The sequence below is a fragment of the Stenella coeruleoalba genome (genome assembly GCF_951394435.1).
Source record: "Stenella coeruleoalba genome assembly, chromosome: 3".
NCBI lineage: Eukaryota > Metazoa > Chordata > Mammalia > Artiodactyla > Delphinidae > Stenella > Stenella coeruleoalba.
In genome coordinates, this window is record NC_137148.1 from 104350270 (window position 1) to 104372967 (window position 22698).

The 22698-nt window shown below is 43.4% G+C and overlaps 2 protein-coding genes across 3 annotated transcripts in view; one reads left to right on the top strand and one right to left on the bottom strand.

The window, feature by feature from the left end:
• The first annotated feature begins 1225 nt into the window (after positions 1 to 1225).
• LMNB1 (lamin B1) overlaps positions 1226 to 22698 on the top strand; it is a 73753-nt gene continuing 52280 nt past the window's right edge. Inside the window, exons 1-2 of one of the 2 annotated variants that reach the window (XM_079918581.1) lie at positions 1226 to 1412; positions 1517 to 2020. In XM_079918581.1, the coding sequence (XP_079774707.1) occupies positions 1662 to 2020 (359 nt within the window). In that variant the 5' untranslated portion in view covers positions 1226 to 1412; positions 1517 to 1661. Of the gene's footprint in view, positions 2021 to 22698 lie in introns of both variants that reach the window. The other variant, XM_079918582.1, reaches the window with a different exon arrangement.
• LOC307184065 (protein S100-A2-like) lies at positions 17894 to 18186 on the bottom strand (the record flags this gene model as incomplete). The annotated part of the gene is given in 3 exon segments (XM_079917316.1): positions 17894 to 17980; positions 17984 to 18078; positions 18081 to 18186. Coding segments are annotated over 3 exon segments (288 nt in total).

Sequence of the window (22698 nt, forward strand, 5' to 3'; positions counted from 1 at the left end):
ACCTGTAATTACTCTACCGATGCGTCCCTAAAGGGTTGAGTTGGCCTTCCAGGTTATAGTTGAGGGCGAGGCTCTGGAGGCGATTGAAACCGCCTGGGTTCAAAGGCAGTCTTGTCGCCTGCCGGGCGGCTGTAAGGAAATTCATCTATTACGTGGATACATTTTCAAATGGAAGGAATCTGGTTCCCAGAATGTGTGGATGGATAATCCACGAAAAGCCCAGGGCAGGGCACATAGTAAACTTCAATAAATGTTAAGTCTAAAAGTTTAAAAGTTTTCAAAGTTTTCAAAGGGATTGATGGACATTCTATTAGAACTGTGGTCAATTACATTTCAGGGGAATCCCTTTTCAAAGCAAAAAGCATTTCTACTTAAGTTTTCACAAGTTTCGATTTTGATACATGGGATTTTAGTGAAGCATGACCATGAAGAGCTTGTGCTATTTACTTAGTAACATGTTAATCATATCACTTGTGAGGTGGTTTTGATTTTATAAAGCCCTAAATTGTTAAGAAATACACGGATCGGGGACCGCCCATCAGCACTGGCTTTTCTGTGGTCTTTATCCATCTGCTTCAAGACACGCGTGCGTCAATTTGATGGGAGGAGGTGTTTTGCTACACCGTTTTCCACCTGAGAGAAAAATAAAGGTTTGCACTTGGAACCCGCACGCAGTTGGTCTTGAACCTCGGACACCAGCGCTCATTACATAACTCCACAGCGGCCGGGCCTCCAGGCCGTTTTCCGAACCCTCACCGCGGGGCGAGTATAAGGTTACAACGCCCGCGGTCGTCCCGGGCTCTACGAGTTGTGCGTGTGTCAGTTAGAGACGTTTACATTTGAATTTCCCTGAACCGCCGGGTGTGGGCGGCGGCACGGACCCGCCCCGGAAGCCTCTGGGCCCCTTCCCGCCATCCGCCGACCCGACCCGATAAGCGGTCCCCGCGCGCTGGTGGGAAAGCACGGCCGGCGCGGAGCCCAAAGCCGCCGCTCGAGCAGTCCCCGGCACCCCTCCCCACAGCCCTCAGTCCTTCCGCCCCCAGCCACGCCCAGCCGGGCGCTCCGAGCCGACGGTTGCCTGATGGCCAGATTTTGAATTTACAGGCCCGGCCCCCGAGTTGCCGGCCCCCCATTGGCCAGCGACGGTCACGTGGATACGCCGGAGCGCGCCGGCCATCTTGGGGAGCGCGGCGCCGCGGCCCGCGCCACCTCCGCCCCCAGCGGCTTGCAGCCAGCCCGCCCCTCCGCCCTCCTCACCCCGCCCGCGGCTCAGCGCCGCCTGAGAGGAAACAAAGTGCTGCGGGCGGGAGACTCGGCGGCGGCGGCGGCGGCGGCGGCGGCGGCGCGCGGACTCTGCTCGGCTCTCCCGGCCACCCTCACCCAGTATTTCCTGAGCGTGTGTGCGCGCGTGTGTGAGTGTGTGCATGTTTTCTTACAAAGGACGTTTTACGTTTAATTGATTCGTAGTCCTCCCCCTTTGCCCTTTGTGCTTGTAACCCCTCTCCCGCCATCCCAGGTGCTTCGTCCTTCCCCCCGACGTCTGCCTCTCCGGGAGCGCGGATCGTCGGTTCGTGCCTTCCCTCACGCTTCTCCGCCTGACGCCCCCTCCGTGTTCCGGCGCTGCCCGCGGCCTCAGCGCTCAGCTCTCCTCGCCGATCGCCATGGCGACAGCGACCCCAGTGCAGCAGCGGACGGGCAGCCGCGCCGGCGGCCCCGCCACGCCACTGAGCCCCACGCGGCTGTCGCGGCTGCAAGAGAAGGAGGAGCTGCGCGAGCTCAACGACCGGCTGGCCGTGTACATCGACAAGGTGCGCAGCCTGGAGACGGAGAACAGCGCGCTGCAGCTGCAGGTGACGGAGCGTGAGGAGGTGCGCGGCCGCGAGCTCACCGGCCTCAAGGCACTCTACGAGACCGAGCTGGCCGACGCGCGACGCGCGCTCGACGACACGGCCCGCGAGCGCGCCAAGCTGCAGATCGAGCTGGGCAAGTTCAAGGCCGAGCACGACCAGCTGCTCCTCAAGTGAGTGCCGGGGGCGCAGCTCGGGCGGGAGGGCGAGGGCCGGGGTGCTCACGTCCTTCGGAAGGGGCAGGGTCTCGGTCTCTAAGAAGGAGAAAGAATCTAGTGTTTTTCAGCGGGGGCGGGGGTCGCGCGGGGGTCTCAAGCTGTAGTGATGGTGGGACCGGGATGCACATTTCCCGATCCTGGATACCCAGTGGGACTCGGCGAAGTGCGCGCCTGGGGCCGCCAGCGACAGGCGACCGGCTTCGGGCCTCGGACCCCGGGATCCAGAAGGCTTTAAACGCGCGGAGATCTGGCGGGCGCCAGGTGCGGGGAGGTGGCGTCTGGGCGCGCGCTCGAATGCGCGCCCCGGTTTCCGGCCAGGCCGGAGACAAAGCATCTGGTGGGTTTGCGGTGCAGGAATGGCCGGCCGGGGAGGACCTGCTGCCCGCCTGGAGAATGAATGAGCTCTGCGCGGGCGGAGAGAGGAAGGGGAGGGACCTGCCTCCGGCGTCCCGGTCTCCCGGGGGTGGGTCCCGCTTTGGCGCGCTCAGTCTTGGCCCTGTGACATTTTGCGATCTTTCTGCGCCTGCCTTGGGCGAAGAGGGAGGGGCGGAGTCTGAACTGCGCGCCACTGTCGGCTCTGGGCAAGTTGGGTGTTCAAGCTGGTTAGCTTTCTCTGGGGAAAGGTGTCCTTTCTTTATGCCGAGACAGGCCGCGGTCTTTGGGTGTTTCTCTGCACCGGACTCCGCAAGCTGGGTTTTTTCACGTCTTGGCCACCGTTCTCGGATGGACGAACCGCCTGCCCTCCCGCAGCAGTCCTCTCCCCTAGCTTTTGTATCGCCCAGACATAGTCATTTGCTTTTTCGGGTGTAGGGGAGACCCAGCTCAGTCCCCGCATCTGTCCTTACGTTGACAGGCCAGGGCAGGTGAAAGGGTGTTGTGTAAACGTGGAGAGTTGTGGCGAGGGAGAGCTTGTAATTTTTTCACATAAGAGGGTCTGAATTTTTCAGTTCAGGGCACACGGGTAAACTAGCAAGCCTTTGCCGATCCTACCTTGCCTTTCTGATGAGCAAAATGGCATAGTTATCCTCAGTAGGCAGCTAGTGTTGATGTCACGCTTTAGAATATTGCTCGGTTTGCCTCCAGAATTCCGGTGGTCTTCATCCCCTCTTGCCAGTTGAAATCTCTGGAGATACCTGATTCTGACTTTGACTTTGTGTTCCCCTGAATGTCTCTCTGTCTCCGTGTAAATGTTCCTGTCTCAGTCTCTGTGATTTTCAGTATGTGAATCTCAACTTCCCCATCTTGTTAAATACTTGAAAAACGGTTCATAAAGAATATGTGCACTTGGTAAAAAAAAAAAAAAAATTGTATAGACAGGCTTATAGTGAAAAACGATGTCTCTTGCCTCCTTCCAGGAGACAATCACATTTAGCCTTTTTTGTTTTTATTTCTTTGAGTATTTAGTTCCACAAAATAAAAATAATAATAAGCTTATGTTTCTGTTTCCTGGATTTTCTAATCTTTGGAGTCGTCTTTTGAAATGGGTCAGTTCACTCACTACTGTCTCCATCTTCCTCCAAACTTTTCATTACTGAATTTCTTCATATCTTGGATGCCATTGCTTATATGATTCACCATTATCACATGTACCACTAAGAAGAAAAACTTAAGGGCCAACTATGCAGGATCCGTCCTGTTGGACCCACCCTGTTTTCAGAGATGTTAAAGTGTGACACAGATTAAGTATGTTACCTGCCAGTCACTGTTTTATGTAGAGGATACAGAGATTTGAAAAAAATAAGTTATTGCCCTTATGTTGATGATAGGGGAGATACCCAGCAAGCGAATAAAAATTGTATTTCAGCTAATCTGAAACATTTTGATGCTGGTGCTTTTATAATCTTTTCAGAAGGTATCCACTGAAGGTTTTTCACACAGTAACAAGACTGCCACCTGGCTGACTGTAGTTGTAAAATGCTCTGCATGGATTGTAAAATGCATGCTGGTTTCATCAAGATTAAAAAGTGAAGAATATATGTGTTAGAATCAATGAAATCAGTGAATGTGATATAATGTTAGGATAACAAATACTAGGGGAATAAAAATAGAGCAGGGTGAAGGGATGGTATAGTTAAGGAAGGCCTGTCTGAGGGCTTGACAATTGAAAACAATTTTCTTTGAGATGTCAGGTAGTGTACTGGGATTTTATAGATAGATAAATATCTATATATAACTATATAGAGAGAGCCTGAACATATATATCTATTAGGATTAGATGTATTTTATTTTCTGATGTGCCATCAATTCCTCAAAACATACCACATTTTACTTTCATATTTCAATCCTGACTTTCTTTGTACAATTTTGTTCCTAAATAGCCTTCCATTTTTCTTGCTGATTAAAGAAAATTTTGCCTTTAGCATATCTTCAAACTTTTAAAAGATATCTAATCATAATATCTATTATATGAGGCTACTTTCTTCCCTTAAGCTCTCTGCTCTTAAGACATGATGTGCAGTTGACATCCTAGGAATTTACCTGATTTAGACCCGGTTTCCTCCTGTATCATATATTTTCAGTTCCTTGGTTTCTTCCTTCATTTTATTGGAGAACATCCTTAAGTTACTTATTCAGAAAAGATGGCAGGAGGTAGACTTTCCAAGTCTCGTGTATCTGAAAATAATTTTGATTTTTGTCTCATGCTTGATGAATAGTTGGGCTAGGTATAGAATACTGGTTCAACATTTTTCCTTACAGCTTGGAAAGTATCATATTGCCCCGTTGTCTTCTAGTAGCCAGTTGTTGTTCATGTCTACCTAATGCCAGTCACAGTTACTTTCTTTTGGTAATTGCTTTGCCTCTCGGGAAGCTTTGGAATTTTCTTTTCTCCTGGTTTTCTGGGATTGCATGGTGATAGGTCTAGGTATGGATATTCTCTTATGCATTGTAGTTGTTATAAGCAGGTCCTTTCCATTTAAAGTCTTGGTCTTTGTTTAGCTCTGGGAAATTTACTTTTTTCTGTATGTTTTCTGTGCTCCATTTTCTTTGTTCTCTCTTGTTGGAATGTTGAACTCTTGGGTTTCTTGTTTCCTTATACTTTTTTTCATCCTGGGAAATTACTTTGCTCTTCTCCAGCTCAATAGTGACATTTAAAGGCACAAGTCATACTTTTAATTCCAAGAAATCTTTTTGTACAGGTATTTCTCTTTTTTTCAGCTTGTGTTTATTTTTAAGGATGCATTATTTTCTTTAATCTGTCTGAGAGTAATATTTAGGGTTTTCTTTTTAAATTCTCTTCTGTTAATTGGATTATCTCTTTTCCCTCCCTGGTCACTTGTTCTTTTTGTTTGGTTTGCTTTTTATCTTCCTACTCATTTTTGTCAATTGCTGATCCTTGGTTGTCTACATTTTCAAATGAAGAACTAGGTAATGCTTGAATATTACTGCCGGGTTATTTAGGTAGCTCCTTCCCACTTTTCTGAGTGTAAGAGCAAATTAGGATCTCTTTATGTAGGAATGGGATGTATTCTTGGCCAACTTGTTGGAAAGCCTGCAGTTATGTTAAAGGGTGCCCAGGAGGGTGAGGTGCAAAGCTGTTTCATGAGTTAATCCCTCATTTTAAGTCTGCCTTACTTTCTCCTGTAGCCCCTGTGTGCACGTTCTGTGGTAGGTACTTTTATCTACATTTTTTTTTTAAGCCACTAAGTTTTTATTTTTTTTAATTAATTTATTTATTTATCTTTGGCTGTGTTGGGTCTTTGTTGCTGCACACAGGCTTTCTCTAGCTGCAGCGAGTGGGGACTACTCTTCGTTGTGGTGCGCAGGCTTCTCATTGCAGTGGCTTCTCTTGTTGCAGAGTATGGGCCCTAGGCACGCAGGCTTCAGTAGTTGTAGCGTACGGGCTTAGTTGCTCCGGGGCATGTGGGATCTTCCTGGACCGGGGCTCCAACCCATGTCCCCTGCATTGGCAAGCAGATTCTTAACCACTGTGTCACCAGGGATGTCCTCTACATTTTATCTACTAGAAATTTGTTGAAATGTTTGCTAATGATCCTTTTTCTGTTCACTTTCTTGCTATGGGTTTATTCGTTGTTTACTGCTTTTTTTTCTTAATATTTGTTTATTTTGGGCTGCGTTGGGTCTCCGTTCCTGCATGCGGGCTCTCTCTAGTTGTGGCGAGCAGGGGCTACTCTTGATTGCGGTGCGTGGGCTTCTCATTTGTGGTGGCTTCTCTTGTTGCTGAGCACGGGCTCTAGGCGCACAGGCTTTAGTAGTTGCGGCATGTGGGCTCAGTATTTGTGGCTCGCGGGCTCTAGAGAGCAGGCTCAGTAGTTGTGGTGCACGGGCTTAGTTGCTCTGTGGCATGTGGGATCTTCTCAGACCAGGGATCGAACCCGTGTCACCTGTGTTGGCAGGCGGATTCTTAACCACTGCGCCACCAGGGAAGTCCCTACTGCTTTTTTATTAGGGTCTAGTGGGGAGGTCAGTGCCTGTGCATAGTAATCCTTGGAAATCTTGGAAATATTTTAATTTTGAACAATAATTGAAGTACAGTTTGTAAGATGAAAAGGAAGAAATGTTTTATTATCTGTTTGGGTCCATTGAGCTCTTTCGTTTAAGAATAATTTTCTGTAACTTATTTGGAGTTAGAGTCTTTGTAATTAGTCTGTTAGGAGGATTTAGATTAAGAAAGCAAGTCTTGGGGCTTCCCTGGTGGCGCAGTGGTTGAGAATCCGCCTGCCAATTCAGGCGACACGGGTTCGAGCCCTGGTCTGGGAAGATCCCACATGCCGCGGAGCAACTAGGCCTTTGAACCACAACTACTGAGCCTGCGCGTCTGGAGCTTGTGCTCTGCGACAAGAAAGGCCACGATAGTGAGAGGCCCACGCACCACGATGAAGAGTGGCCCCGGCTCGCCGCAACTAGAGAAAGCCCTCGCACAGAAACGAAGACCCAACACAGCCAAAAATAAATAAATAAATAAGCTTTCATTTAAAAAGAAAGAAAAAAAAGAAAGCAAGTCTTGAGAGAATTATAGATTCCAAAATTACTTAGTCCCTTTTTGGTTCTTTAGCATACAACATACCTCAAAGACAGAAGAATTCTTGGAGACACTTGTCCTGCTAGAAAGAATTTGACAACGGCTTCTGTGCAGGTGGTCTCTTACAGGGAAACTGATCTTAGATCTAAGATATAGCTACTCCAGTTCATTCCAAGCCTAATTATATTTCATTGGAAGCTTTTTTGAATACTTGCCAAGAATGATGATGAATACCATCAGTCAACACTTTAAACAAAAAAGCAAAGAAAAATTGACTTAATTGAGAATTTCAGAATTAACTAATTCTGCAGGAAAACTAAATATAAGAGAAAGTTATGTTTAACAGTTGTTCAGTAACTAATTTTGTGGATGCATACATTTTTTTTTTCTTCAGTGGTACAGATCCATAGTCTTTTATGTAAAACCCTTATAGCCACAAGTGTTTGGAATTAAAAGCAATTCCAACTTTAAGAAGGTAGTATGATGCGTATACTGTATATGACACCCCAGTGGGGTCTGGGGTAGCACTCTATGTGAAACAGGTATTTCTGCAGGGAAAGATTAATAGTCACAGTAAATGGAGAAAGACAACTAAAAATAGCCTCATGTCCATTCAGGTCAAGTTTTGTCACCAAATGAATTAATGAAAATTTATGTTTTAGAGCTCTGGGATTACATATAAGAGTAATGATTCATGTTTTTTAATTGACTACTTCTTAGTAACTTCGCTTGACTCATCAGGTTCTAGAAGTTGTGCTTTATTCCTCAAACACAAATAAATTTGATTGATTGATTGGTTCACAGTAGATATTCAAGCTTGAAAGGATGCAAAATTGACTCTAAAGTCATTTTCTCTTTTGAGAATTATGAATTAATTAGGAAACTGGAGATGGGGGCTCACTGGAATATAACTAATATAATGGATGCTATAGCATTGTTTGAGATGCTGAGCAAGTCAATTTACTGTCCCTTCATTAAAAAAAATATTTTTAAAAGGATGTCCCGGGACTTCCCTGGTGGCATAGTGGATAAGAATCCACCTGCCAGGCTTCCCTGGTGGCGCCGTGGTTGGGAGTCTGCCTGCCGATATAGGGGACGTGGGTTCGTGCCCCGGTCTGGGAGGATCCCGCATGCCGCGGAGCGGATGGGCCCGTGAGCCGTGGCCACTGGGCCTGCGCGTCTGGAGCCTGTGCTCTGCGGCGGGAGAGGCCACAACAGTGAGAGGCCCGGGTATCGCAAAACAAACAAACAAACGAACAGAACAAAAAAAAGAATCCACCTGCCAATGCAGGTGCCACAGGTTTGATCCCTGGTCTGGGAGGATCCCATATGCCATGGAGCGGCTAAGCCTGTGCGCCACAACTACTGAACCCACATCCTGCAACTACTGAAGCCCGTGTGCCTGGAGCCCGTGCTCCACAACAAGAGAAGCCACCGCAATGTAATGAGAAGCACATGCACTGCAACAAAGAGTAGCCTCTGCTCACCACTAGAGAAAGCCTGCGCGCAGCAACAAAGACCCAGTGCAGCCAAAAATATAAAACTAAATCTTAAAAACAAATAAAAAGGATGTCCCAAGAAACATAGTTTAGTGTATTATAGGTATTGGGCCTCAAAGCCAGTGTTTTCAAATTAGTCTTTGAGATACTGGACAAAAAATTTGTTATTTAAAGCAGAATTTCATATCTTTTCAAAACAGATGGTGCTTCTTTTTAAATATAATTTCATGAAAAGAAAAGTTTTTCTCAAAATAGAATAAAGTGTAATGTTGCTTGTATTTTTTTCACAGTATATATGCACCTGAAGATTTGTAGGCTTCCTACCTTCGTCCCCAAGCAAGTTTTGAATAGGATAGGTTTGAGGTTGAGGGGATCAAGCCTACATAGTATATTCCTTTGGGAAAACGACATTCCTCTGATTTTGCTTTGTCAGTACGTTAGTAAGGAAACTTCTGTTGGGAAATTTGGATTTGTGTGTTTTCGTTAAAAAATACGTACAGATGTTCACGTGCTACTCGCATGTATAATTGGGACACTTGTCAGTCACAGTAGCTTGAGATACAGTAGTGTTAAGCAAGAGCACTACATGAAGTTGCACCTTCCTACATTTTGTGACTTGGGGCAGGTATTAATACTTTAATTCTTTGAGTTTTCATGCCTCATCTGTGTAATTGGGATGAGGCATAACTAGTAGTTCTCTGAATCTCAGGAAGAATTAAGAAACCCAGATCTTTTTCTAGCCTGTCATTTACTTGTCTCATAATAACGGGTGGATTTTTATCAGAATTGGCTATTTGAATAAATTAGGAAGTATATGGAAGTGAAAGTAAATCAGATAAACTATTTTTTTTCTCTTTCTTTGGGGAGAAGGGGGTGCTGGGGATTTACTGTATATTTGGACTTATTGTATATGTTTACTGTGTTGACTTTCTACATATTTTGGTCACACAGAATGAAATTTAGGTGCAGGGCTAAACAGTATCTTCAGGGTTGTTTTAACATTAATATTTTTCAGTTTTCAAACCTAAAGTAATAAATGCTAATCTGCTCTAGGGACTTTCCTTTGTAGGTAGAATAATTAATTGAAAAACAAAAATTTGATCCCATATATTACTTGGTCTTTTGTTTATGTCCTTATTTTGCCCTGGTAGAAGCAAGTTGCCAGTAACACCCTTGCCTTAATATGAGAGGTATAAAACTTCATGGTAAATATTACTTTAATTTTCAAGGGAAGAACAGGAAGGATAGACGCCTAACATTGGTGTTAAAGTCTAGGTGACAGGTCCTAAGTAATGAAACCATCATGATGCTTCCTTCCCATGCTTTCAAAGGATGTTTGGTAGAGCGTATCTTTTGGAGTTGTTTATTTAAACTAGGAGGTTAGACTAGGTAATCTTTTGGTGTATCCAGGCTCAAGGAAGTAAACACACAGAATGAAAGATAAAGCACTGTAAAAATATGCTGCTGAATGTTTTTTTTTTTTCTCCATATACTCCATTATGCTTGTTCTTTTCATTTGTCCAGATGACTTCACCTCAGGTATTTCTGAGTTAGAGATCTTTAGACTATTGCATCATCACTGTAGGTCTATTTCATGCACAAATAGTGAGAATGAGCCTTAAGTGTTAATTGGGTGACGACACCCTGTCTAACTGAAGTTCCCAATTATTTCTGGGATCCAGGGAAGTTTCCTAATCAGAGTTTTTAACTTCTTTTCTTTTATTTTTTCCAATATATCTTTCTGATAAAAGGGATTGTGTTTTGGCTGTTATATTTGGGAAATTTTAAAAAACTAATTTTTTTGTTACACAAAAATTATATATTCATTATGGAAAATTAGAAAATACAGATAAACACCAAGAAGAAAATAAAAGTCACCCTTAGTTCCATAAATAAGAGCTCTAAGTTTTTCTTTTTATATCCATATTATTAACGAAAAATGGGTTCATGATAAATATTAATGCATAACCTTCTTTCATGCTACACTGCTTTGTGAACTTATTTACATGTCAGTAAATGTGCTATATCGTCATTTTGAAGATACGTCAACAGCCTTTAATGGGTAGGGTTAGTTTACCGTGACCAGAGATGTCAGCTTTGCAGTGACTACCTAATTTCTCAGAGGCCATAGAGGGCCATGATTATCCTCTTCCCGCTTTCTGACAATATCAAATTTTTTCTCCTGGTTAACATATTGATAAAAATGGTTAAATGTTAAACTAATTTACTGGTGAAATGTTAACCATTGGATAAAGTAATTACAACTTGGCCAGTTTTTGATGCCAGTAACAGCATATGGGTGTCCATTTGGGGGAATTTATTTTTAATTTCTGCAGGTTCTTTTTAGTTCTCGATCATTTTTATTGTTGTGCTCATGTTGCAAACATAAAGGAGTAAAAAGATCCACATTTGGGTCATAATCTTAGGTTTCTGCTGATATCTTTGCTGTAGACCTGGATGATAAGTGAGACTTTCCCTAGCTAATATGTTTACTTGGTCCTTTTTTTTTTTTTTATGGTACACGAGCCTCTCACTGTTGTGGCCTCTTCCGTTGCGGAGCACAGGCTCCGGACGCGCAGGCTCAGCGGCCATGGCTCACGGGACCAGCCGCTCCGCGGCATGTGGGATCCTCCCGGACCGGGGCAAGAACCCGCATCCCCTGCATCGGCAGGCGGACTCTCAACCACTGCGCCACCAGGGAAGCCCTACTTGGTCCTTTTTAAATTTAATTTTTTGCCTTTATTGCATTTGTATGTATGTATGTATGTATTTATTTATGCATGCGATACGCGGGCCTCTCACTGTTGTGACCTCTCCCGTTGCGGAACACAGGCTCCCTAGGCGCAGGCTCAGCGGCCATGGCTCACGGGCCCAGCCACTCCGCGGCATGTGGGATCTTCCCGGACCGGAGCACGAACCCGTGTCCCCTGCATCGGCAGGCGGACTCTCAACCACTGCGCCACCAGGGAAGCCCCGCATTTGTGTTTATTGATCATAGGATTATACCACTTTTATAGCTAGGAGGGGACTTGGATCATCTGATCTATCCAGCCCACTGTGTAGGTTCAGAAATTGAGACCTAGAGAGATAAGAATACTGGTACAAGATGCGGGACAAAAAGAGCTAACATTTATCTTCTGCTTATTGTGTTTGCCAGGTACTATGCTAGGTGCTTTACAGACACTGTCTTTTAAGTGTTATGATAACCCTGTTTGGTGGGTGAGGAAACTTGAGGCTCAGAGAGGTTAAATATTTTGCCTGGGATAACTTAGCAGATCAATGGCAGAGCTAGAATAGATCCTAGCTCTGTCTTCTAGCATTGTTACAGGGTTTTTACGTGGATCATGCCATTTAATACCGACCTGAAGCAGGCCCATGGAGCGCTGTCATCTGTCCTTGGACTTGAAGTCTTACATAAGACAGTTGACTTTCAGGTTTGGGTGCTACTTTTGGAAATGGTACTAGATGTGAGTTTTTCACAGTGATATTTGAGATAATCTTGGATTTGTCAGGAGGGTGCAGTAACTGAGGCAGCTGCTTGAAATACTGAGGGCTTCATTTGCTAATAAGGAAAGGCTAAAAATGAATTACTGAAAGAGACCTCTTTTGTCTTTTCTTCCTTGTTGAAGAACTTCCTACTTTACTCCGTGCCTTTATAATAACTTTAAAATAAACTAAAATCTCTAAATAAGTCTTGAATACTCATGGCAGAAATATTGTTTTCATTTTTTATTCAGCACACATTTGTGGAACAGGTACTGTTACGAAGTGCAGGCTTGTACTGCTCCCCACACAGAAGGCCAGTAAATTGAGAAACGAGTTGTTGGGGCAAAGAATAGGGACTTTATTTGGAAGGCTAGCACACCAAGAAGATGGTGGACTAGTTTCCCAAAGAACCATCTTGCCTGGGTTTGGGTGCTAGTTTCTTTCAGAACAAAGAAGGGGAGGTGAGGGGTAAAGTAAAAAAGGTGATACGTTGTTGCTAATATTTCCTGGTTCAGGCCAGAACGGGAGGGGATATGTTCATTTCTTCTTACCTGCATCCATTCCCAGGTGGGCCTGGTTAGGGTATTCCTAGTGAACTAAACGAAGGTATTTTAGCTTAACTGGGAGACAGGGTTCCTGGAGATGCTCATTATGTATACTTTAAGCTGTAGGCAACATCCATTTAATGAGTAACTTATAGCAAAAGCAATAGAATACAAAGGTTAAAGTAGAAGAAACAGATCAATATGGAGTCAGGTTCTTCCCTATTACAAGTACTACATGCCAGGCCTTGAATCAGATGCTGGTAACAGGGAGATGGGACACTTACTGCCTGTTAACAAGTTGCTTACAATGTAGTGAGGAAGACATAAAATGCACTACAGTATTGTGATACTGTAACTGCAATATGCTAGTACAAGGTAACAAATGCTGTGATAGCAGTATCCACATCTTGCTATGGAGAAAGGGACTACCCCTTTCTCCATACCACATAAAGCAGAGTAGGAGCTTTGTAAAGTTTTGAGAGACATCCCAGAGGAATTGGGGAGGCAGTGAAATCTGAGTGTTGAGAGATAAGTAGGGTTGGCTTCTAAATGGAAAACATTAGTAGAGGTGTTGTCCTGAAAGGCAAGGAGATTTACAAAGGAATGGTAGTACAGTTTTGGTGTGATAAGGCCTAGAAAGTATCCATTGACTTTGGTTCGTGGGAACTTATTGTTGACTGTGAGGAGCATCTAATGGTAGAGAAGAGCAGTAGGGTCAAAGCCACTGACCATAATTAAGGAAGAAATGGGAATAAAGGTCATGAGTTTAGGTCATAAAGAGTGATGTGAAAGGAAGAAGACATTCTTAAAGGTCGATTTAAAGTAGAGTCTTACTCAATGTTTATATAACAAAACACTGGATAGGGTACCAGAACACTTATCCCTCTAACATTCTGTACTAAAAAAATGATGGCTTCACCGCCTTTGCTTAAAACACTTTAAGTGGCTTCCAGGATAGTAGCTTCTAGGATGAAGAGTAAAATCCTCAGTATTACCTAATACTAGGGTGGCCGTATAATTTAGCATTCAAACAGGGTTACTTCCTTCTTGGTGTGAGAGAGGGAGCTATTGATAATTATGCTGGGACACTGGCATCAATGGAAATTACCCTAGACAAACTTGGACATACCTAAAAGTTCTTCTCTTCATGAGCTGGCTCCTGAATGACTGTGGCTTCAACTCACACCATACTTGGTCTTGCTCTCTCCTCTCCAACCATGAAATTTTTTATTCAGTCCTGTTTACCATGCTGTCTCTTAATAGGGCCTTTGCATATGCAGTTTCCTTTGTCTGGACTTCTGTCATCATTGGGTTAACTCCTCCTTAAACCTCAGATCTCTAATTCATTTCTTAGGGAAATCTTCCCTATCCGGTTTTGTAAATGTGAGCTTTTACAAAAAAACCCCCAAAACCTGTGACTATCCAACAAATGCGTATGTGTGAACATAATTTAAGGATTCAGAGATCTCCAAGACTTCTTATGAAAAAATTAACTTCAACTATTTTAACTGCTCCTTTGATATTTATCTTGATATCTAAATGGCATTATTGACTTTGTGCCATGGAAGATGAGGAATTGACTTTTGCATTTTGTTCTTCATAACAAATTTTTCTTCCTCTTATCCTCCCAATAGTCATACATTACATTTTAGTTGAGATTAGTTTAGATCAGTTTTGGTATATAAAGTATTATTTCACTGTGTTCTGCTGCAAATGCGTCTGTAGCACCAATTCGCTCATATGTGACTGGTAAATAGAGAAATGATATTGTAATTAGAGGTTGTATTGACTTATATATGACTTTTCCTAGTAAAGGAGAGTCAGAATATCAAGAGTAGAGTTCAAAGGGGAAGAAAGCTCTGATTTCAACTCTATTTTAAGAAAGTTAAAGGAGTGCCTGCACCCAGGATTCCCTCCCCCAGAGAGGTGTGCACCACCTTTGTTCTTGTAGCCGGGGTTGTGTTCAGAGTCTATTTCTATCTCTAATGTCTCAGTTTCTGCAAGCCAGCATGGCCACTCTGATGTTGTTGTGCATCTCTGAGCATCTCTTGAGGCAGCTCTAGACACACTAAACTGACTGCTTGCATTGTCCAAGTCATCTCCTGGAGTACTAATTATCATCATTATTATTTTTTAAAATTTATTTTTATTTTTAAAATTTGTTTTTGGCTGCGTTGGGTCTTTGTTGCTGCACGTGGGCTTTCTCTAGTTACGGTGAGTGGGGGCTACTCTTCGTTGTGGTGCATGGGCTTCTCACTGGTGGCTTCTCTTGCGGAGCATGGGCTCTAGGCGGTCGGGCTTCAGTAGTTGTGGCATGCAGCCTCAGTAGTTCTGGCTCGTGAGCTCTAGAGCGTAGGCTCAATAGTGTGGCACACGGGCTCAGTTGTTCTACGGCATGTGGGATCTTCCCGGACCAGGGCTCAAACACGTGTCCCCTGCACTGGCAGGTGGATTCCTAATCACTGAACCACCAGGGAAGTCCCTGGGGTACTAATTATGTTACTGCTAGTGCTCTGGTTACAAGGTTGCATAGGTTTTTAGTGGTTTGTTCCAACCTTATTTTTCCCATTCTTTGTTAATTTTAATATGTGCAGAATGTAAGAGTTTTCAGGAACACATATATTGTGTTATAGCAAAAATACCTATACTCTATGAACATAACCCCCAGCAGAATTCAACAGTGTACTATACTTAGTTTCCCTTCCCTATACCACCTTTTGATTGCCTGTGAAAATAGTATTTTTCCTACTTACTTAGTTTTGTCTAACTATAAAGAAAGATGATACCAGTTGTTAAAACACCAAGTCATTCAGAATCAGGAGGCTTTCTATTAGTTTTATCTTATTTAAAAGAAAATATTTATTTATTATTGGGCTGCGTTGGGTCTTAGTTGTGGCACGCGGGATCTTCATTGTGGCATGTGGGGTTTTTCATTGTGGTGCGTGGGCTTCTCTCTAGCTGTGGCACGTGAGCTCAGTAGTTGCAGCACGCGGGCTCTCTAGTTGTAGCACGTGGGCTGTCTAGTTGTGGCGCACAGGCTCCAGAGCACACGGGCTTAGTAGTTGTGGAGTGTGGGCTTAGGTGCCCTGCGGCATGTGGGATCTTAGCTCCCCGACCAGGAATCAAACCTGCGTCCCCTGCTTTGGAAGGTGGATTCTTAACCACGGGACCACGAGGGAAGTCCCAGTTTTATCTTATTAAAGAAGTAGCATTTGGAGTCTGTGCTCTTTTCTAGTCTAGTTGCATTTCATAAGCATTGATAGTTTTGGTATAGAATTCTAAGTTGTAAAGAATATTTCCTCAGGATTTTGAAGGCATGCTCTACAGTTTTCTAGCTTTTGTTGTTGCTAAGAAGTACTAATGAGTGAAAAGTTAAAAAGCTTGTATCATCTTTGTGGTCTAATTCTTAAATTTCACAAGGATGTTCCTTGGTGTGGATCTTTTTTCATCCACTGTGCTGGTCATTTGGTGAGAATTCTTCAGTCTGGAAATTCATGTCTTCAGTTCTTGGAAACATTCTTAAGTTATTTTATTGATGATTTCTTCCTCTTATTACTTTTGGAGACTCCTGTTATTCAAATGTTGGAACTCTTAAATTGATCCTTTAGTTTTCTTATCTTAAAAAATCTCTTTTTCTCTGCTAGATGTTCTCAATTTTATCTTCCAATTTTTGCTGTCATATTCAAAATTTCCAGTAGCTTCTTTTTATTCTCAATGGTTCTTTAGAGCATACTGATCTCATTTCAGTTTCATGGATGCAATGGTTGCTCTTTTCAGAAGTCTCCGTTTTCCTTCATAGTTCCTGATTGTTCCAAGTTAATTTCTTTTTCTAATTGTTTAGGTCTTTGTATCTGTCAGGAAACCAATAGATATCTTAATCAGAAAGGAAAACAATATGGAAAGTAGATGCTTATAAAAAATTATTAGAAGGGTCAGAGAAGCAGTAACAATACCTCAAACACTGTAGAACTGATCTTCTTTGGGAGCTTTTATGTCTGAGGTCACCACTGAAACCACTGAATTGAAAAACAGTGTATAGCTAGCTATACTTCAGGACCAGGAAGCTGTCACTGCTGTTGCTGTAAGAATAACTGCCTCAAGACACCAAGCAAACTGGAGAATGGACTTAGAATGGACATTATTTCAGAAAAACTTTACAGACCAATATCCCTTATGAATATAGGTGCAGAAATACTGGCAAACCAAACCCACCAACATGTAAAAGGATTATACACCATCACCAAGTGGGATTTATCCTGGGAATGCAAGGTTGGTTCAGTCTGTGAAAGTAAACAGTGTAATATACCTTATTAATAGAACGAAGGACCAAAACCATATGATCATCCCAATAGAGGAAGAAAAAGCATTTGACAAAATGTACCAGTCTTTCATGATAAAAATATTCAAATGAGGGATAAAAGGGAACTTCTTAACTTGGTAAAAGGTATCTGTGAAAAACCTGTAGCTAACATCATATTTAATGGTAAGGACTGACTGCTTTCTCCCTAAGGTCAGGAATAAGACAGGGTTGCCCACTCTTACCACTTATATACAACATTGTATTGGAGGTTCTAGCCAGGGCAGTTAAGGAAGAAAAAGAAATCAGGCATTCAGATCAGAAAAGAAGTAGTAAAACAGCTACACAGTTGATGCTTGAACAGCATGGGGGTTGGGGGGGGCCGACTTTTGCAAGGCAAAAATCCATGTATAACTTATAGTCAATCCTCTGTAGCCAAACAACTGCAGATCATGTAGTAATATAGTTTTTAGTATTGAAAAAAATCTTCACATAAGTGGACCCTTGTAGTTAAAACCTTTGATGTTCAAGGGTAACCGGTGTCTCTATTTGCAGATGAAATGATTCTAAGAAAATCCTAAGGAATCTGTAAAAAACAAAAACTAAAAACTCTTGAAAGCTAATAAACAAGCTCAGCAAGATTTCAGGGTATGAAAGCAATGTACAAAACTCAGCTGTATTTCTGTAAACTAGCAGTGAACACTTTCAAAAATGAAATTAAGAAAACTTCATTTTCCGTAGCATCAAAGAGATGAAGTACTTAGGAATAAATTGAACAGAAGAAGTACAAGACTTGTATACTGAGAGTCACAAAACATTGTTGAAAGAAATTAAAGAAGACCTAAATAAGTGGAAGGACATCCTATATTGATGGATTAGAAGACTTAATATTGGCATATATATATATATTTTTGGCGGGGGCGGTGTCAAGAAGCAAAAACATCTACTGAATATAAAACTAAAAAAGACAGAGTCCTCCTGGGCCCAAGAGACCCATGGCAGGGAGCCAAGAGTTCTGCATCAGCGCTGCTCTGGGGAGCCCTGGAAGAAGTCATTGCACACGGTAGTGATGAGGGGTAGAAAAACAGTGTACTCCTGGAAGTCCACCTAGTGGTTGCTGTCCTCGTCCAGATCACCCATCAGCTTCTTCAGGCCCTCCTCATCCACCTTCTCCACCACAAAGTTGGGCAGCTCCCTGTGCAGAATTCCTTCATCTCCCCCTTAGTCAGCTTGAACTTGTTGCCCTCTTGGTTGGAGTACTTGTGGAAGGTGGTGACCATCACAGCCAGAACCTGCTTCAGGGGACTGGACATCTTGGATCTGGGGCTGCTGGTCTTGGAGGGTCTCCTGGGGAGGTGGGGGTTGGCTGTGGTTCTTCTGGGACCATGAAAGCTGGTGGCAGACATTTTGGGGAGTATCCATCTGCATGAACTCTCCTCGAAGTGGACATCTTGCCCAGGTAACCAGACTGAGACCTGGCCCCACCCAACAGTCTGTAGGCTCCAGTGCTGGGACGCCACAGGCCAAGCCGCCAACCAGGTGGGAACACAGCCCCACCCATCAGCAGACAGGCTGCCCTAAGACTTCCTGAGCCCACAGCCATGTCTAGACACCTTAATATTGTTAAGATGGCAATTCTCCCCAAATTGACCCACAGATTCAGTGCAGTTTCTATCAGAATCACAGCTGCCTCATTTGTAAATTGAGAAGCTGAGCCTAAAATTTAAATGGAAATGCATGGTATCCAGAATAGCCAAAACAATCTCAAAAATTGGAGGAGTCAGTTCTTGGTTTCAAAGTTTACTACAGGGGCTTCCCTGGTGGCGCAGCGGTTGAGAGTCCGCCTGCCGATGCAGGGGTACACGGGTTCGTGCCCCAGTCCGGGAAGATCCCACATGCCGCGGAGCGGCTGGGCCCGTGAGCCATGGCCGCTGAGCCTGCGCGTCCGGAGCCTGTGCACTGCAATGGGAGACCCCACAACAGTGAGAGGACCACATACCCAAAAAAAAAAAAAAAAAAAAAAGTTTACTACAGTAATGTGTGTGGTATTGATATAGGACAAAAGAATTTCAGTTTTTTTTTTTTTTTTTCCCCTTTGCGGTACATGGGCCTCTCACTGTTGTGGCCTCTCCCGTTGCGGGGCACAGGCTTTGGACGCGCAGCCTCCGGATGCGCAGGCTCAGCGGCCATGGCCCACGGGCCCAGCAGCCGCTCTGCATGTGGGATCCTCCCGGACCGGGGCACGAACTTGTGTCCCCTGCATCGGCAGGCAGACTCTCAGCCACTGCGCCACCAGGGAAGCCCAGAATTTCAGGTTTTAATGACCCTGCTTGTCAGCAGCAAAATTGCCACAAAGACCAGGACGGTGGCCCCATGATACTTCCTTCTTTCATTGCTTATGGATGTATTAGAGTACCTAATTTGCATCCAGAAGCCTAGCTGCAAGAGATTCTGGCAAATGTAGGTTTTAGTTTTCTAGTTTAAGAAAGCACAACTGGGAGGGTGGTATGGCCATTGGGTGAGTCAATTCACAGAATTTTTCTCTGAGGTCTGATGACTATTGTATGTCCTCTGTATTCAGAAGTAGGGCTCTAAAAATCTGATGGGAAGCTCTACGCATGAGTGGGGCTTCTTGACTAAGCTTCATTGTGTAACAGTGGAATCATTTCACTGGGAACACCCAGTATCAGTGTCTTCAGGTCTTCTCTCTTGGGCTTTGGCTGCACAGCGTACTTTAAGCTGAGGGAGATTGAGAGGCAACATCAGCATCTGTAAAAGTCCACTGGAATTCTCCTGCCTTTTCAGTATGGTAGTGCTGCCTTTGGCTGTACCAGGTGACACCAGGTCTGAGATTCTGTTTTATTCCTTAGAGAGTAAACCTTTCCTCTTTTATCCTGGTGAATGAGGGGCCATTGGCCCAGGAGCATGGAGTGCGATCTGCTTTGCTTCTTAGATAGATTTTCATCTAGTCCTACTTCAGAGTACCAGGGTATCTCTTGCTATCAGCAGTATCTGCAGTATAAATTAGGTTACTTCTCACATAGCCCTGTGTCTGGCTTTGGGATTCAGCACTCTTGGGTGGACTAAGCTCGTTTTCACTCATCTAATTTCAGCTTCTAAAATTTTGTTCTTTCCTCGTCAGTTGTTTTCATTGTGAATTTGTTCCTCAGTTGTTTAGTTGTGTTTCTGTAAGGGGTAATAGTGGAGTAATGTCTAATGTGCCATTTTTACCCAGAAGTTACATCAGGTGTTCTTGCAGCACTGTGTACTTTTTTGTCTTAGACAAGAAAGTTGCTGACAAGTTTGATTTGTTAAGACAATTTTGTGTGATTGATTGATTCCCTTATTAGAGTGGAATCTCTCTGTGGACAGGGCTAGTGTCTGATTTTGCTTCTTGTATCAGCACATTTCCTAGCACTCTCTAGGCTCCCCCAAAATAATTATTGACTTAGTAATAACCATTTTTTTAGGAGACTATTTTCCTATAAGATTGGGTTGCATATAACCCATAGAGGAGCAGTGAAATAACTAATGATACTAGTAACTGTATTGTTGGATAAAATCTGGGTTTGAAAAGTGATTTTCTGATGTGAAAAATGGCTATTGGCATAAAATCAGTCTCTTTCTGACCACACTGTATAAAATGATCACCCTCCCCTCTTCTCTCTCTCTTTTTTAAAAATAAATTTTATTTATTTATTTATTTTTGGCTGTGTTGGGTCTTCGTTGCTGTGCGTGGGCTTTTTCTAGTTGCGGCAAGCGGGGCTACTCTTCATTGCGGTGTGTGGGCTTCTGTTGCAGAGCATGGGCTCTAGGTGTGTGGGCTTCAGTAGTTGTAGCACGCGGGCTCAGTAGTTGTAGCTTGCGGGCTCTAGAGTGCAGGCTCGATAGTTGTGGCGCACGGGCTTAGTTGCTCCACAGCCTGTGGGATCTCCGTGGACCAGGGGTTGAACCCGTGTCTCCTGCATTGGCAGGTGGATTCTTAACCGCTGCGCCACCAGGGAAGTCCCTCTCTAACTCTTTATTCTGATTTATTTTTCTTCAAAATACTGATTACCCCAACTGTATAGGTATTTGTTTATTGTTTGCTTCTCCCCAGTATAGGGTACCTTCCATAAGATCAGATGGTATATATATATATGTGTATATATATATATATATATATATATTTTTTTTTTTTTTTTGCCATACGCGGGCCTCCCACTGTTGTGGCCTCTCCCATTGTGGAGCACAGGCTCTGGACGCACAGGCTCAGCGGCCATGGCCCACGGGCCTAGCTGCTTCGCGGCACGTGGGAACTTCCTGGACCGTGGCACAAACCCGTGTCCCCTGCATCGGCAGGTGGACTCTCAACCACTGCGCCACCAGGGAAGCCCCGGGATGGTATATTTTGTTCGTTGCTGATTTCCACACACCCAGATCAGTGGCCTGGCGTATATAACGAAGTTGTGATTGTTGGTTGTTTTTTTTCCCCAATAAGTCATTTTTTGTTAGGACTTAAACTGTATGTGTCCACTCCCCACTCCTGTGTCTATTATGTCAGTGGATTTCTTTTGTTCAGAGAAATGGTTCTGTGGTCCAGTGTTGGTCTTATTTAATATTTTTCCTAATTTTAATCTGATTGCAATTAGGGATTGCCTGATTTTTTTTTTTTTTTTTTTTGTGGTACGCGGGCCTCTCACTGTTGTGGCCTCTCCGGTTGCGGAGCACAGGCTCTGGATGCGCAGGCTCAGCGGCCATGGCGCACGGGCCCAGCTGCTCCGCGGCACATGGGATCTTCCCGGACCGGGGCACAAACCCGTGTCCCCTGCATCGGCAGGTGAACTCTCAACCACTGCGCCACCAGGGAAGCCCAGCTACTCTTACATAAGGTGAACCTGACAATCTATAATAGCTTCTCAAAATTGCTAAGAAGTGATCTAAGCAACCAGAGAGTTGCCTAGTATTTTGCTATAGAATATTATGAATGGGACTTAAAACTGACCTCAGAGTCAGTTTTGGTTTCCGTAAGCTGTTGTTTTATCTGACATGTGAAGGCAGTCATTTAAAAAATTCAGATGTTTGAATTTCTATTTTTTATCTTTAGAAACATGAATGATTCTTGTCTGTTTTTTTCAGATGTGTAGCTTTTAAAAGGCTGTATTCTTAAGTCTATCAATATTATACTTTGGGTGAATTTTTCCATAAGAATACACATCTCCAACAGATTTTATGCATTTAGCAAGCATTTGGTGAACACAAATTCTTGCCCTTATCTATTCTTGTATATATGCAGTGTAATAATCTTTGGTGGGTTTCATGGAAATGCCATTTAATATCCAAAAACTAATTTTGTATACCTTTTTCTAGATATGCAATTATTCTATCTCTAAGAGACCATCTAATAATTTAGGTCTCATTTTCAATTGCTTTATGTAACACTTTGTTCTTATATTTCTGTATATGAGAATCAATGAACAAGGACAAAAGTACTTGCGAAAAAAGTGAAAATTAATGGCGCTTGTAAAAGAAGGAATCCAAACCCAAGCATGTGTATAGATCCCATACTGAAAATGAACATGGATTCTTTGTTCACGGGTACATAATAGGTGATTTAGAGAAGCTGAGTTCAGGGACTTTTGTGGCTGTGTTGCTAGTCAAACTAGAAAATTCATTCCGCTGAGCGTCTGTGATATATACTGACTTGTATGGTATAAACTGACCAGTGAAATGTTAACAGAAAGGCAATAATTTGCCAATGCTTGATTAAAACTGTAATTTTTAATTAACAGTTTTTAATTTAAAAACTGTTCTGTAATGAGTTTCAGATTATGTCCTAAGTATGT